General features: G+C 42.2%; 1 protein-coding gene across 4 annotated transcripts in view; it reads right to left on the bottom strand.

The window, feature by feature from the left end:
* Positions 1–9,382: 9,382 nt before the first annotated feature.
* Positions 9,383–16,325, bottom strand: part of MEAK7 (MTOR associated protein, eak-7 homolog) — an 87,631-nt gene continuing 80,688 nt past the window's right edge. For all 4 annotated transcript variants that reach the window (XM_029608097.1, XM_029608094.1, XM_029608096.1 and 1 more), the window contains one exon: positions 9,383–10,757. In XM_029608097.1, coding sequence (XP_029463957.1) covers positions 10,638–10,757 — 120 coding nt within the window. In that variant the 3' untranslated portion in view covers positions 9,383–10,637. The remainder of the gene's footprint in view (positions 10,758–16,325) is intronic.

Below are 16,325 nucleotides of genomic sequence, written 5' to 3'. Positions count from 1 at the left end.
GTGAGGCTGTGTGAGGATGAGTGGGTGTGGCTACCATAGAGAGGTAGCCTATGAGAGGAAAGTGTGAAGGAGAATTTATAGGTGTGAGATTGGTAGCTGGTGTGTGTGAAAAAGTGTTTGTGTGTATGTCATGGTGCTTGTATATGAGAGGGAGCCTGTGTGAGTGTGTGTGTATGTGTAAGAAAGAGCCTGTGTGAAGGGATGTGTGTATGTGTGAAAGAGGGAGCCTCTGTGTCGGGCGGGTGAGTGAGACAGTCTGTGTGTAGGGATGTGAGAGACACATAGGTAGCCTGTGTGAGGGTATATTCGTGAGAGAGAACAGGAGCTTGTGTGGGTGTGTGCAAGAGAAAGGGAGCCTGTATGAGGGAGGGTGGGTGTCTGTGTGAGAGAGAGAGGGAGGAGCCTGTATGATGGGGTGTGTATGTGCACTATTTATTTGAAAACTTTTATATACCGACATTCATTAGCATAACACATCGGTTTACAGTCAACAGGGTGATTAAACAATGATTAGAAAGGAAAAATAAAGTTACATGTAACAGGGAGATGAAGGAACAAGGTGGGAGAGGAGAGGAAGTGAAAGGGTCCAGCGGACCAGAGAAGGGATAGTAGAAGAGATTGATAGATTAACTATTTACTAAAGAGAGGGAGCCTGTGTGAAGGGCAGTACTAAGAGAGGGGTCAAATTCTGGGAGTAAAGATAGAGTGGAAGGAGTTGAGCCCAGAGGGGGAGGGGAGACATAGTGGATGGTGGAGGAGTTGGGTGCTCAGAAGGCAAAGTGAAAGGAGACTGGCCAGGGGAGTAGGGAGAGAGGATGGAAGAGACATTCTTACAGTGAACTTCTAGGGAAATTCTGCATCTTTAAGTAATAACTTTTTTCGGTATTACATTTTAAATTAATTACTTAGACTCATTTATTTTGTATTATTTTGACCAATATAAAGTATGCAGAGTCTTGCAGAAATTTTTGTGCACAGAATTTTAAATTTTAGTGTGCAGAATTTGACATTTTTTTGTGCAGAATTCCCTCAGGAGTAGAAATCTAAGCATTATAGCAAAAACCCCGTTATGAGGCTTCATCTAGGGAGCACCCCTCTAAGCAGACTTCATTGCCAAATTCAGCACAGGTCTCGCTGAGTTAGTCAATGCATAAGTTGAGGCGAAGCATTTCCAGGGACTCGAGACAAAGAGAACTTCGGGGAAACAGCGCAGAAGAAAGACAAGTTTGCCTCAGCGCAAAGGACTATGGCGCCGAAGGACATGGCGTGGAATAAATCCCCAACAGTGCAGAAGACATCGAGCATGGTGCCAAACACGGTGTGTAAGGCTTCTCTGACTATGGCGCCAACAAATGTGCAGGAGATAGCCCCAGATACAGCCCACGGCCAATCCAATAGCTCACTAAAACACGATCCATCAGCACCGCAGCTAAGCTTGATCAGTCGCAATTCGAGGCATTCATCAGCTCACGATTCCAGCAAATCTCAAGTTGATAGGAAGCCTAAAAATAAGTCACATCACATCATCACTATCGGAGTCTGAATCACCTGAAGAAGAAACACATTCCAAATCATCAAAAAGTTCCAACGAGCCCGAATATGACCCTGATGGGAATATAATACTTCCATTTCCACACAAAGACCAGTCTTTCATAGGGAAGATATGGACAGATTTTGTAACGGGTTAGATGAAGGATCCAAAACAACCACCTTCAAAACATACCAAACAGAAATTTAAGTACACCATGAAGATGACATAGGTTATGATACGGATGATATCTTTAAAATCTTTTCTTCAAACCCATCTACTTCGTCTATTGACTCACTTGAATGTCCTATCCCGGATGTCTCCTCAGATTTGCCTCCTGCAACGTCTCCTGATGGCCCCAGAAGTGTTACACGAACAGAAGATAATACTTGTTCTTCGTTTATAAAAATGATGGCAAACGCAAACAATTTTGCAACTGACGAGGATAAACCAACACCAGCAGACACCAGTATTCTGTAGTTTATTCTACCTCAGTACTCTCATCAAACAGTTCCGATGATTAATGCTTTTATTGAGCTCCAAGACAACAGGTAGAGTGTTCTCCAGACAGTTACACCTGCTCCAAAAAATGTATCACTTCGATATGCTATCCAGCAATGTCATGGACATACTAAAGTACAGCTGCCCCATGAATCTTTGATCATATAATTGGCTATGAAGTGTTTCAAAAATTCTAGACTCCAAGCTAGTACATATCCAAGAAAAAACCCATGTATCCTGGATTTCACAGGTAAAAGGGTCTTTGCTGCAGCTATACTGCAAGCTAGGATACAGGCTCATCAGGTGCAAATAGTTCAATACTTATACAAGTAATAAACATTGTATGAGACTTCATAATTGACATTCCCGAAGACAAGAAAAGGTTACGCTGCTTTTTTAAGAGATTTAGCTGAGGCTATAAAACATCAATTTAGAATGGTCTAAGATGCCTTTGATGTCACTTCCAGGACTTCGGCCATAGCAATAGCAGCCAGACGACTCAACTGATTTCAAGCGTCAAGCATAAGAGAAGACATACATGAAAATTTGCTGATGTACCTAGCAAGGGCGAGAATTTGTTCGGCAAAAAGGTAGAGGCAATGGAGCTTTTGAAAAAGCAAAATACAGCTTTGCAGTCTTTGTCATCAACATCGACAGACCAACACCAGGCAAGGAGAAGTAACAACTATCCCTATAAATGTCCATTTTACACCAATACTTATAGTGGTAGATACCAACACTACAAGTATCAAAGAAGTCAACCTCAGTCATTCAATACCTTTGCACAACAAGGAGGTCAGATGCAGAGGAATCAGAGATCTTGACAAACTAAGAGGTAGTAATAAGCAGAACGTGACATCGCAACTGCGCTTCCAGCTCAGCTTTTGACAGACTTCCAGGGGACACAACCACCCACACCATTCCCACAGGAGGGTAGGTAAAAAAATCTGAAGGAATGACAAAACATAACATCAGACAGTTGGGTGTTGTCAATAATCCAAAATGGTTATCACCTAAATTTCAAAAGAATACCAAAAAATTGGTACTGTGGGACTGTTCCCACCTCCCAACTAAAATTGAGAAAACTGCAGATCGAAATTGCTGCTCTCTTGCAATCAAGAGCAATCAGTCTCATACCAATCCCTCAAAGAAGAAATGAATTTTACTCAAAATAATTCCTGATTCCAAAGAAAAGAGGGGACGCATCCAATATTAGATCTACGCGGGTTAAACAAGCATCTGCAAAAGAAAAAAATTCAGTGGATTGGCCACTGTTGGAAACAGGATGCTGGGCTTGATGGACCCTTGGTCTGACCCAGTATGGCATTTTCTTATGTTCTTATGTTCTTAGTATGCATGCATTACAATCAATACTACCACTACTTCAAAGGAATGAATGGTTAGCCACCATATATCTAAAAGATGTCTATACTCACATCCCCATAAAACAGGAACACTGGAAATTCCAAGTTTCTCAATTCAACATTTGCTATATGAAATTCTGCCATTCGGACTATCTTCAGCAGCCAGGGTGTTCAGCAAAGTGCTAGCTGTGGTAACAGCCCATCTGCAAAAATAAAACATTCTCTTGTTTCCATACCTGGATGATTGGCTAATCTCAGCACCAACAAGATCACAATGTGTCCAAAACAAATAAATGGTGTTAAATCTTCTAGAAAGGTTAGGTTTCAACATTAATTTCCAAAAGTCACAACTCAGATCTTCCCAAAATTTGGAATTCTTTGGCACAATACTAGATAACGAGAAAGATGATGGTCTTCCTACCAGAAAGAAGGGCACAGGCTCTAAAGAGATTACTACAACTTCTTTTCACAAAGAATTTCACCACCGCCAACAGGCTGTTGAAACTGATCAGATATATGGCTTCCATGATACATACTGTACCGAATCCTCACCTCAAAATGAGAAGAATACAATGGCAACTCAATCAACATTGGCAACAAAATCTACAAGATATATCTTCCAAGATACTGCTCACCACTCACCTGAAGATGTTGTTACAGTGGTGGATAAATTCTACTAATCTAGCCTGTGGTTTCACAATGTACACAAGTATAGAACACAATCGAGGCAGATGCATCATTGAAGGGTTGGAGGTGCCCATTTCAATGACATGAAAACTCAAGGCCAATGGTCACTGGATCAAACCTACCAGCATATAAACCACATGAAACTATTATTAATTGAATACCTTAAAAGTTTTTCAATCCCACATGACCAATTTGACTGTCCAGATTCTAACATACAATTAAGTGGCCATGTTCTATATCAACAAGCAAGGGAGCACTGGGTCATATACCCTATGCAAAACAGCCACTCAAATATGGGATTATGCAAATTCAATAACAGTTACACTTACAGCGATTTGTCTGCCAGGCAAACAGAACCTGCTAGCGTCTCCTAAACAGACAACTGCACCCTCACGAGTGGGAGTTGAACGTAGTTCTCCAAACCATTGTCAAATCATGAGGAACTTCTTAGATAGATCTCTTCACATTTCTCTATACCAAGAAAATAACCTAGAATTGTTCCAGAATATATTCAGCACAAGCACTCACACCAAACACATTTGCAATTCAATGGACGGGATTGTTCATGTAGTTTTCCCCCCAATACTTCTCCTTACAAAAACATTATCGAAACTTAACTCGGACAGGGGGAGTATGATATTGATTGCACCATTTTGGTCAAGACAAACGTGGTTTCTGTGGCTCAATCAGTTGCAGACCCATTCTGCCAACCATCAGAGAAGACCTTCTGACGCAATACAAGGGACAACCGGTCATCAAAACCCCGGCTCTAACAGCATGGAAACTAACGTCCACCCCTACGAGACCTTAAATTTATCACAGAGTATAACCAACATATTAAAAGTATCAAGAAAGCCCTCAACCCAAAGGGCATATGTGGGGAAGTGGAAATGTTTCTGCAGCTGGTGTTCCTTGTACCAAATACAACTAGTAACATGTACACCAAGACAACTTCTCCAATACCTATATTACTTATCTACAAAAAGAACTAATTTGACAATTAGAGTGCGTTTGAGCACTATTTCATCATATAGCTCATTTCTCACAAAGCTTATTTCACAGGATCCACTAGCTCAGAAATGTATGAAGAGATTATCAAAAATAAGACCACCCTTGCGTCCTCCAATGCCATCTAGGATCTTTCCTTTATGTTAACAAGGTTAACTACAGCACCATTCAAACCTCTGACATTAATCTCAATGCAAATTCTTTCCTGGAAAATATGCTTTCTAATAACAATTACCATTGCCAGACACATAAGTGAATTGCAAGCTCTAGTAACCCACACGCCCTACACAATTTTTCATGATAAAGCCACATTAAGGACTAATCCTAAATTCTTGCTAAAAATATCTTCAGATTTTCATATCAACCAATAGAACTCCCGATCTTTTATTTAAAACCTCACTATTCAAAAAATCAGAGGTACCACACTCTTGACTGGAGAAGAGCTCTTCTCTATTACCTAAGTAGAACATAGGCTTACAGGAAGTCTCCTCAACTTTTCGTATCTTATTCAGAACATTAAAAAGGAAAAAAAATCTCAAAACAAACAATTGCCAATTGCTTGAGACAATGCATATCCTATGTTATACTTTGGAAAAACAAAACGCTCCTGATGGATTTGAACCTCATCAGATTAGAACAGTAGCACAACCACGTTCCACAACCAAAGACTCTTCTCAGAAATCCTAAATGCTGCAACATGGTCTAGCACGCATACTTTTATCAAGCATTACTACCTGGATCAATATCTTACACCGGGCTGGAAACCGTTGGGTCTAAAAAAGGAAACTAACGTTGCTTTCTGCATTCACATATTGGATGTGAATAGTCAAAACAAGAAACCAACACTTCGAAAACCACAGCTTGTCCATGAAGAAAACAAAGTTTCTGACCTTAACAGGTGTTCTCTGTGGACAGCAACTCAAACACCTACACAATCCCTCTCATCTTCCCGGAAAGCAGAAGAGAAGAAAAAACATACAAGAAAACAAATATGATAGCTCTGTCTTCTCAAGCTTTTGGACTAAACTGACAACATGAGGAGAGAGAACCATTGGTAGGAACACCAGCACATGCCCAGTTAAAAGTTCAAGAACTTTCTAAGCCATATAAGGAGAGCATGCCTGAATTCATTGCTGGGGGTTGCATCAACCACTTGTGCAGCTGTTTGTGTTGCTGTCCACAAAGAACACCTGTTATAAGGTAAGAAACCTTGTTTTTTCTTTATTCCTGCTACTGCCATCTAGTAAGGTCAATACAAAATGAGTGCAGATTCTCTGAATGTATCACAAACATCATCAAAATGATCAGAGGTACATATATGTTAAAATAACATTTATTTCCACAATCACCTAATAATGTTTTATTAACATTCTTATACAAACTATCTTTTTAAAGATCTTCATACCCCCAACATGTGGTGTTTTCAACAAGCTATCCCACAATCTTAATAATTAAAGCATAATCATACCCCCCAAATGGACGCTCACACATTCCCAACCACTCATACCATAATATACTCATACACACTCATTAATACATGTTTCATTGTCCCAAATAAAATTACATGCAGTAAGAGTGTTACGAACCTGCCTGCGAGGAATGCGGGCAGGTCCCTTACCTCCCGCGGCCAGTCAGGCCGCTGACGCCTTTCCCTCCGCGGCAGTTGTGCCGCTGTGTCCGGACTCCTCCCTGGCTGCCTCCTGCCCTGCGTGGCAGGGCTGAGCCGCTGGGAGCTCTCCCTCACGGTCGGGACCACTGCTCCTTCTCTCCCCGACGTGCTGCAGCCACTCCCGGGGTCCTCAGGAGGCAAGGAGGCCGACCTTGCCATGCCGGGGTCTTCAGCCGGCAGGGAAGCCGTCCCTGTTCCCTGACGTCATGCCTTGAGCAACCTTGGTTCACCAATGATCTTAGAAGGCTAAAACAATGCTTAAGGCAGAAAGAGAGCAAATGGCGCAAAGCCCCATGCGCCAGCACATTCTCCAAATCTACACTACACCAATACAAGTCCTCTACTCTAAAATCAAAAAGGGACTTTTACGCATCCAAGATCCATAACTTGGTCTTCGATGCCAAAGCACTCTTTTCTTACGTATCTAGCCTTACTCAAATCAACCCCTTGGAAGTTCCCAGCAACCTAGCACAAGCTAAAGCGGAAGAACTAGCTCTATTTTTCCAAAACAAAATTGTCAGCCTTCTAACGCAGCTGCCCTCCAATACCGCCTCCTACTCGACTTCCATTAATCTCTACATCAAAAGCACCCGTCTTGATGCGTTCGATCCCATCTCCTCCACTGAGATACAAGTAGCACTAAGGAGAATGAAACCTTCCTCACATCCTACGGATCATATTCCTATTCCAGACTCCATATCCAAATTCCTGGCGGACATCATTAATTGCTCTCTCTTCCAAGGACGCTACCCAGATGACCTTAAAGTGGCTTCCCTCAAACCACTCCTAAAAAAACCCAACCTGGATCCTAAAGACCCAAATAATTTCCGCCCAATCGCCAACCTGCCCTTCATAGCAAAGGTCATGGAAAAATTAGTGAACACTCAACTCTCAGACTACTTAGAAGATAACAATCTCCTTCTCCCCTCCCAACATGGGTTCCGCAAAGCTTTTAGCACAGAATCACTCCTCATTTCCTTGACAGACTACCTCATCATGGGCCTCGACAAAGGACAATCATTTCTACTGATTCTACTGGACCTCTCGGCAGCGTTTGACACTGTCAATCACTCCATCCTCATAAATCAGTTGGCTACTATAGGAATCACTGGCACCGCACTCAGCTGGTTCAAAACCTCTCTCAGCAGCAGAGGCTACAAGGTTAAAATCCAAAACAAAGAATCATCACGATACAACTCAACCGTAGGAGTCCCACAGGTTTTCTCTCTGTCTCCTACCCTCTTTAACATCTATCTCTTACCGCTATGCCAGCTCCTCTCGAGCCTCAATCTAAAACATTTTCTATATGCGGACGATATTCAGATAGTAATCCCCATCAAAGACACTTACTCGAAAACACTAGATCACTGGGAAAATTGCCACCAACAAATCAAACACCTCCTCACTAGTCTAAACTTAGTATTAAATTCTTCCAAAACCGAACTCCTGCTCATCTCTCCTGAGAACAGTAACTCCACTTCCACTCACCCTGGTAACCCACAATCCACGCAACTGAGAGACTTAGGAGTTTTAATTGACAATCGGTTGAATCTGAAAGCTTCCATCAACAAAACCACTAAAGACTGTTTTTACAAACTCCAAGTCCTGAAAAGGATAAGACCTCTCTTTCACTTGCAGGACTTTAGAACAATCCTCCAGGCAATAGTTTTCTCAAAGTTAGACTATTGCAATTCTATCCTACTTGGTCTCCCTTCCTCCTATACCAAACCGCTTCAGATGGTACAAAACGCGGCAGCTCGAATATTAACTAACTCCAGGAGAAGAGATCACATCTCCCCTATTCTAAAAAGCCTTCATTGGCTGCCTGTGCACTTCAGAATTCTCTACAAATCCATCTCCGTTATCTACAAAATCATTCATCAACATACCTCTATCGACCTGCAAATACCTCTCCTCTTACACAATGCTTCTAGACCTACCAGAGACGCATATAGAGGATCACTCCAGGTTCCTCCAACTAAAGCCACTAGACACATCACCTTGAGGGATTGGGCCTTCTCTACCGCCGGTCCCCCGATATGGAATTCCATCCCCCCGACCTAAGACAGGAACCCTGTCTCCTAACCTTCAGGAAGAGACTTAAGACTTGGCTCTTTAAACAAGCTTTCCCAGACTCCAGCTAACGTCCCTCTATTTCAAGATCTATAACACAACCAGCTCATTTAACTGTTCGTTGTAAATATTTAAATTGCTTTTAACCTTTTTCTTTTTCCTTCCGCTCCCAGTTTAAGCATCCCTGTTTTTTGTAACTGCTCTCTTCCGCACTACAGTTCCTGTTTGTGTTTTCTGTTTATGCACCATCCATTTATTGTAAACCAGCATGATGGGATCTTATCTTGAATGCCGGTATATAAAAACCTTAAATAAATAAAAATAAATTTGTGTACCCATTAAAATTGTTTTTCCCTATCAAAATTAAATGACTAAAAAATGTAATACTTGGGATATGATTCATAAAGATTTTTTCCCATTGGTTTGCTTATACAAATAAAATGTTGATACATGAGGCCTGAATTTTACTGCCAAAGAATTCTAATACTCACAATGAGAGTAACTTTCAAACAACGCCAGGGGGCTGCACATACTCGCATATATGGCCATGCGGAGAGCTAAGACAGTATTTTATTATTATTATTAATATTTAATATCTTTTATATACCGACGAACGTTGGGAACATCTCGTCGGTTTACAGGGAACAGAACTTAGCAACAGGCTTTACAATTGTCATATGATTATAATAGGAACAGAAGAGATAACATTAATAACAAAAACAATAACATACGAATAATAGGGAAGATTATACAAGTAATAATTAACTAAGTGGGATACATGATTGTGGTTATTCAAAAAAAAGGGGCAGGGAGATTCTGCTAGATATGATTGAGATCTACATTTGTAGGAGGTATATATTTGTATATACCTTAAAGTGGCTACACCCATGTGTATCACATACGTATTATAAAATATGCGTATGTCGATCCCGCAACATATATGTGTATGTACACTTACACATGAACACAAGTAATTTAGTTTTGAATGTGAATATGTCTAACAATTTTAAAAATATGCACATACATATTTTACACGTGAAAACAAAAGAAGGACTTGCATAAAACCTGATTTAAGTGCACAAGTCGGTATCTTTTAAAACACGCATGCTTAATTGAAATTCAGTTTTCTAATTCCTCTACCAGTTCACTCAGTCCTTCGCTAGGTCATCAAGACCCTCTTGGTTCTTCAACCTAAATTCCCCCAGTTCACGCAGACTTCCCGATCAGCCAATTCTACACAATAAACATGTTTGATATCAGTTTTGCAAGACAATTAGCAGGAGTAAGATTACACAAGTTGCCAAATGTCTCTCTTTCAAAATAGCACTTTAGACACGTAACTGTTAGCCCTGCCCTGAAACACCCCTTTTTGAACGTGCATATATGTGCGCATGAAACCCAAAGTATGCACATATTTTCAATATTTATAAAATAGCAATTACACAAGTAAAGGCTACTTTTGCACATATATGATAATTTTTACATGCATAATTCTTTGAAAATTACCTTCTGTGAGCAGGAAAAGTGAAGAAAATTAGGAATTCATCTGATATGTTCTAGCAATTCATGAGCAAAGAGTATATGAACATTATTGCTTATTGTTCAAGTTCATATCCAGGTAATCAAGCATAGCTTCAAGATGTTTTAATTTGTTAACTCAACTAGGAGTAACCAGTTTTCTCAAACGGAAACCTTAAGAGGTAAATCCATAGTTCGACACAGAAAACAAGTTTGATAAAATAACCTGTTCCCAAATAGCTTGGATAACAGAAGTTGTTCAGTGTGCAGTGGCCAACTATTGTATAGTTTAATTTTCATCATCTTCCACCAGTTTCCGAAGTCCTTCGCTCTGGCGGCTTTTTCCAGTCATTTCTAATAAGGCCTGAGCCTCAGGATCCACATCTAGGATGCTTGTTTTACCTTTGAACTAAAACATAAAAAGTATGTTTTGGTATGAAGTTTTAAGAAAGCGTAACAATTTGATCAATTCACAGCCCCTTTCTGGTCAGCGTCAGTCACCTGACCTTGTGGGTCGGGAACACTGAGTGCCCACCAGTATGCAGATCTGCAAGAAACCCTTTTATGATAAAAGTAATCTCACAAACGGTTCAGGAATATTTTAGACGCTATTCAGTAACAAAGTTTACATTGAACTCCACCAACATAAGAAAGACAGTGAGTGAAAAATTAAAAGAAAAGTGATTATTACAAAAATAGAACACAATCAAATATCTTCATTCAGACAGGAGTCAATGCTGTGCTTTCCTCTGGGTTGACACCTATAATCTTTTCCAGAAAAATAAATCCAAATTTCTTTAAATTGCCACTATGTACATCACTAAAGTGTCTTACATTGCATATTCCTGTAACATATTGAAAGACAAAAAAGCAACACTGTTTACCTGTAACAGGTGTTCTCTGAAGGTGGAAGTTCATTAGATTCACATAGATGGATGTCAATCAATGCAAACAACATGCTGCACATTCCCAAAGCTTTCTAAGAAAATCCTGACGTATCCTGTGTTCCTCTACTTGCTCAGTGTGCTTCACTTATGGAATTAAAGTTAATAAGCTCAACTCTAGAAGGGATAGAGGAGGATGGTTTGTGTGACTGGTGAACTGCTGCCCTCAGAGAACACAGTTATTGGTAAATAAATTCATTTTCTCTGGAGGCAAACAGTTTACTGCAGTCATAAAAAAGGGGGGGAAGGAAAAACAGTCCCAGAAACAGGGCAGAACCACTTTTTTTTCTGGCAGGTTATACCTCCCTCTCTTTCCCCCTTTAAACAGGAAGAAATTCCTAAATAAAGAAAGAATTAACCCTGGAAGGGAGGAGGAGCCAGAGCTGACCCTGAAGAACAAGCTGGCCATTCCTCTCATGTCAGGAGTCAGTGTTTAAAAAAATAAACAAAAACATGAATGTCTGAACTAAAATGCCATGTTACAGCTTTTTAGAGATTGACCTTGGATGGACCATTGACAGCCATGACCCTGAAATTATGGGCCTTACCCTGCTGGGGCACAAGGGAAGAATATGCAATCTAGTATCCACTTAGAAAAAGCGCACTTCAAAATAGCAATCCAAGGCTTTCTGAGGCAAAAAGAAACTAAAAGCTGGACAGGCTTTCTAAGGGTTCTCATCCACAACGCTCTTACAATCCAAAGTGTGCAGCACTCGTTCACCTTTGTTGGTATGCAGACTTGGGAAATATACTGGGAGAACAACTGACTAGTTATGATGGAAACTGGTCACAAACTTAGGAAAAAACTTTAGATGTGCGTGAAGGACCACCCTGTCAGGATGAAACTTAATATAAGTTACAAGGGCCTGAAGCTTTCTGGCCCTCTGGGCTGAAGTTACTGCTACCAAAGAGCAAACTTCCAGGTGAGGCAAGCAGAGGAGGCATTCATCAGCTGTGTTAAAACTATGGGAGTTAAAACTCATTCATCAGCTGTGTTAAAACTATGGGACTTGATGGGAGGTTTCAGATGAAGCAAGAGCCACATGAATCTTTCAAACTAAGGACTGTACAAAAATCGCCACACAGAAACCATAAAAAGGACAATAGCTTCGTAGCCAAAAACACAGCAACATTATTGCCAAGAGAAGAAATAAAGGTGAAATTACTTCTTACCTGATACTTTCCTTTCCTCTAAGGAGGGCAGGCCAATCCACACTGGTGGATAATGCACTCCTACCAGCAGATGGAGACAGAGAAAACTGACTCGCTGACATCACTTACATATAACCCTGCCCCGACATCAGATTGCTAGTATTTCTAGAAAAGCCAAATTGTGGACAAACTGATTGTACTTGAAATATGACAATTAACAGTCAACAACCCATTACTTCCAGCCAACTGGGAAGCACTGAGCTCAGTAAAAATTTAACATCAACTGATCTTAAGGGCTGGTTTTTCATGTACCAGTCTTTCAAATGACTCATAACCAGGAACACTATGAATCGTCCCCGAATAAAAAACAAACTGAAACCAAAACCAAGTAGGCAACCAAGGGCGGGTAGTGGAATCATCTGCCTTCCTTAGAGGAAAGGAAATTACTAGTTAAGAAGTAATTTCACCTTCCTCTACACTCAGGCAAACCAATCCACACTGGTGGGATGTACCAAAGTTAGTCCCGAACGAGTGGGAGGCTCCTACACTCCCATCAACACCGGGCGGGAGGCTGCCTACGCTCCCAACAACAACGCGCAAAGACCACATCCTCGTGAGCCTTAACATCCATGCAGTAATGCTTGGAGAAAGTATGTAAGGAGGTCTATGTTGCTGCCCAGAAAATCTCGACAGGAGACAATAACAGAATCTCCGCTTACAAGACCACATGAGCTCTAGTGAAATGCACCCTGACATGTTTAGGCAGTAGGACATCCGCATCCACACAGGCAGCCACAATGTCCTCTCTAATCCAACAGGTTACTGTAGCCTGCGACGCTGGTTCTTCTTATTTACCTCCACCATGGAGAATAAATATTCTATCAGTCTTGCTCAAGGAGCAAATAACCTTCAAGTACCGCATCAAATGCTGCTTGACATCCAAGGCATGCAACAACCAATAATCCTACTCATTTCTAACCCTGTCCAGTGTGGATAGGGAAATAGTCTGATTCAAATGAAACTCCGATATCACTTTCGGTAAAAAGGAAGATACAGTCCAAAACTGTACCACCCGTGGAGTTATTCACAGAAACGGTTAAGAACATAAGAACATGCCACACTAGGTCAGACCAAGAGTCCATCAAGTCCAGCATCCTGTTTCCAACAGTGGCCAATCCAGGCCACAAGAAACTGGCAAGTACCCAAAAACTAAGTCTATCCCATGCTACTGTTGCTAGTAATACAGTGGCTATTCTCTAAGTCAACTTAATTAATAGCAGGTAATGGACTTCTCCTCCAAGAACTTATCCAATCCTTTTTTAAACACAGTTCACTAACTGCACTAACCACATCCTCTGGCAACAAATTCCAGAGTTTAATTGTGCGTTGAGTGAAAAAGAACTTTCTCTGATTAGTTTTAAATGTGCCACATGCTAACTTCATGGAGTGCCCCCTAGTCTTTCTATTATCCAAAAGAATAAATAACCGATTCACATTTACTTGTTCTAGACCTCTCATGATTTTAGACACCTCTATCATATCCCCCCTCAGCCGTCTCTTCTCCAAGCTGAAAAGTCCTAACCTCTTTAGTCTTTCCTCATAGGGGAAAGAAAGAGCCTGTAGCTTGGAAATTTGCCTTGCCGAACAGATCATCACCAGAAAAATGGTTTTCAAGTTCAGCAAACAAATATAACATAGCGGCTGACACAAAGGACCTGCCAAGAAACCCAATACCAGATTAAGGTGCCAAACAGGCACCGTCATGCACTATCAGCCCCTGATGCAGCAGTTCTTCCCTGATGGGCAGCCTGAGAGGACGGTCCACCAGAAGATGCTGAAGATCGGCATACCACAGTCTCCATGGCTAACTGAAGCCACCAGAAGCATGGTCTCGGTATGCCCCGCAATCTTTCGAATTACAGATAACCGTAACTGGACTCAACCAAACATAAACACTGAACCCCAGTAAGATAATAGATGCCCTGATCTAGGGACTGGATGATGGTTTACCCGTAATCTCTTGGAATCAATATCCACTCCACAGGTGAATCCTTGGCACCGTTCTTGGGCAGCCATAGGTGGGATGTTGAGTCCATCTGTCTACACTAAGGAAACCGAAATTATCAGGTAAGAAATGTTTCCATTTCCTAGCATGTAGCCAGATGGACTCAGGACCAATGGGATGTACAAAAGCTACTCCCGATCGGGGCGGGAGGCTGCCCGCGGGCCAGTTAACACCACCCTTGCAAAGGCTGCGTCCCCCTAGGCCTGCACATCCAGGCAATAGAACCTGGAGAAGGTGTGCGAGGAGGACCACATCGCCGCTCAGCAGATGTCAATGGGAGACAGCAGTCTAGCCTCTGTCCATGAGACTGCCTGAGCCCTAGTGGAATGAGCTTTAACCTGAAGGGGTAATGGCTTTCCTGTCTCCACATAAGCTCCTCTGACCACCTCCTTAATCCAGCAAGCTATGGTAGCCCGCAAAGCTGGTTCGCCCTGCTTCCTTCCACCGTGAACGACAAACAGGCGGTTCATCTTTCAGACCGGTTCTGAAACTTCCAGATACCACACCAAACATCTACTGACATTCAAATGGAGGAAGAGGCAGTATTCTTCCACGTCCTTGTGCTTATCTAGGGATGGCAATGAAATGGACTGATTCAAATGAAACTCCGAGTCTACCCTGGGCAAGAAGGATGGAATGGTACAAAGCTGTAACGCTCCTGGAATCATCCGGAGGAACAGGTCCCGACAAAACAATGCCTATAGTTTAGAGATTCGACATGCCAAGCATATCTACCAGGAACACCGTTTTCAGGGTTAATAAATGCAAGGAAAGACTGCGCAGTGACCGAAAGGAGGGCCCTGCCAAAAACTCCAAAAACCAGATTAAGATTCTACAAAGGAACCAACCACCGTAGGGGTGGCTGGAGGTGCTTCACCCTTTTCAGAAAATGGGCCATGTCTGGATGAGCTGACAGGCAGGTTCTGTTCACCTCACCCCTGAAACGAGAGAGCTGCTACCTGGACCTTTAAGCCATCCTGCAAAAATTCCAGAATTAGTGGGATTTTGACCATCCGAGGGGAAACACTGCATTCCTCGCACCAAGCCTCAAATACTCTCCAGACCCGCACATACGCTAGGGATGTAGAGAACGTCCACACGTGGAGTAAGGTGGCAATTACTGCTGCCGAATATCCTTGCTTCATCAGGCGAGCCCTCTCAAGGGCCAGACTGTAAGACAGAATCAAGTCGGATTCTCGTAAAGGAACGGTCCCTGCTGTAGCAGGTCCCTGTGCGGTGGGAGGCACAGGGGGTCCTCCACCAGGAGTCTCTGCAAGTCTGCATACCACGGATACCTGGGCCAAACTGGATTTACTAGTAGGACTAATCCCCTGTGGCACTCAATTCTGCGAATGACCCTGCCCAGGAGGGGCCACAGAGAAAGGCGAATAGCAGCTCCTCTTCTGGCCAGGTTTGAATGAGTAGATCACGAGGGTCAACTGATCTCTTCTGCGGCTGAAGAATCGGGGAACCTTAGCATTGTGAGATGCAGCCAGCAAGTTGATGGACAGGAGACCCCAGCGAACTACTACCAGCTGAAAGGCTTTGGCTGACAACACCCACTCTCCTGGATCCAAACTCTCCCTACTTAGAAAGTCTGCTCTGACGTTGTCTTTTCCTGCGATGTGGGAGGCTGAGATCATCTATAAATGTATTTCCGCCCATTCCCTAAGGAGATCTATTTCCTATGACACTTGCTGGCTTTTAGTTCCATCCTGGCAGTTGATATAGGCTACCGCTGTTGCATTGTCCGACATTACGCGGACTGCTTGACCTTAGAGTATGTGGCTGAATTGTAGACACGCCAATCTGACTG

This window comes from Rhinatrema bivittatum, chromosome 7 (assembly GCF_901001135.1).
Source record: "Rhinatrema bivittatum chromosome 7, aRhiBiv1.1, whole genome shotgun sequence".
NCBI lineage: Eukaryota > Metazoa > Chordata > Amphibia > Gymnophiona > Rhinatrematidae > Rhinatrema > Rhinatrema bivittatum.
Note: the sequence above shows the minus strand (reverse complement) of the source record. Positions and strands in the feature narration are given on the sequence as shown.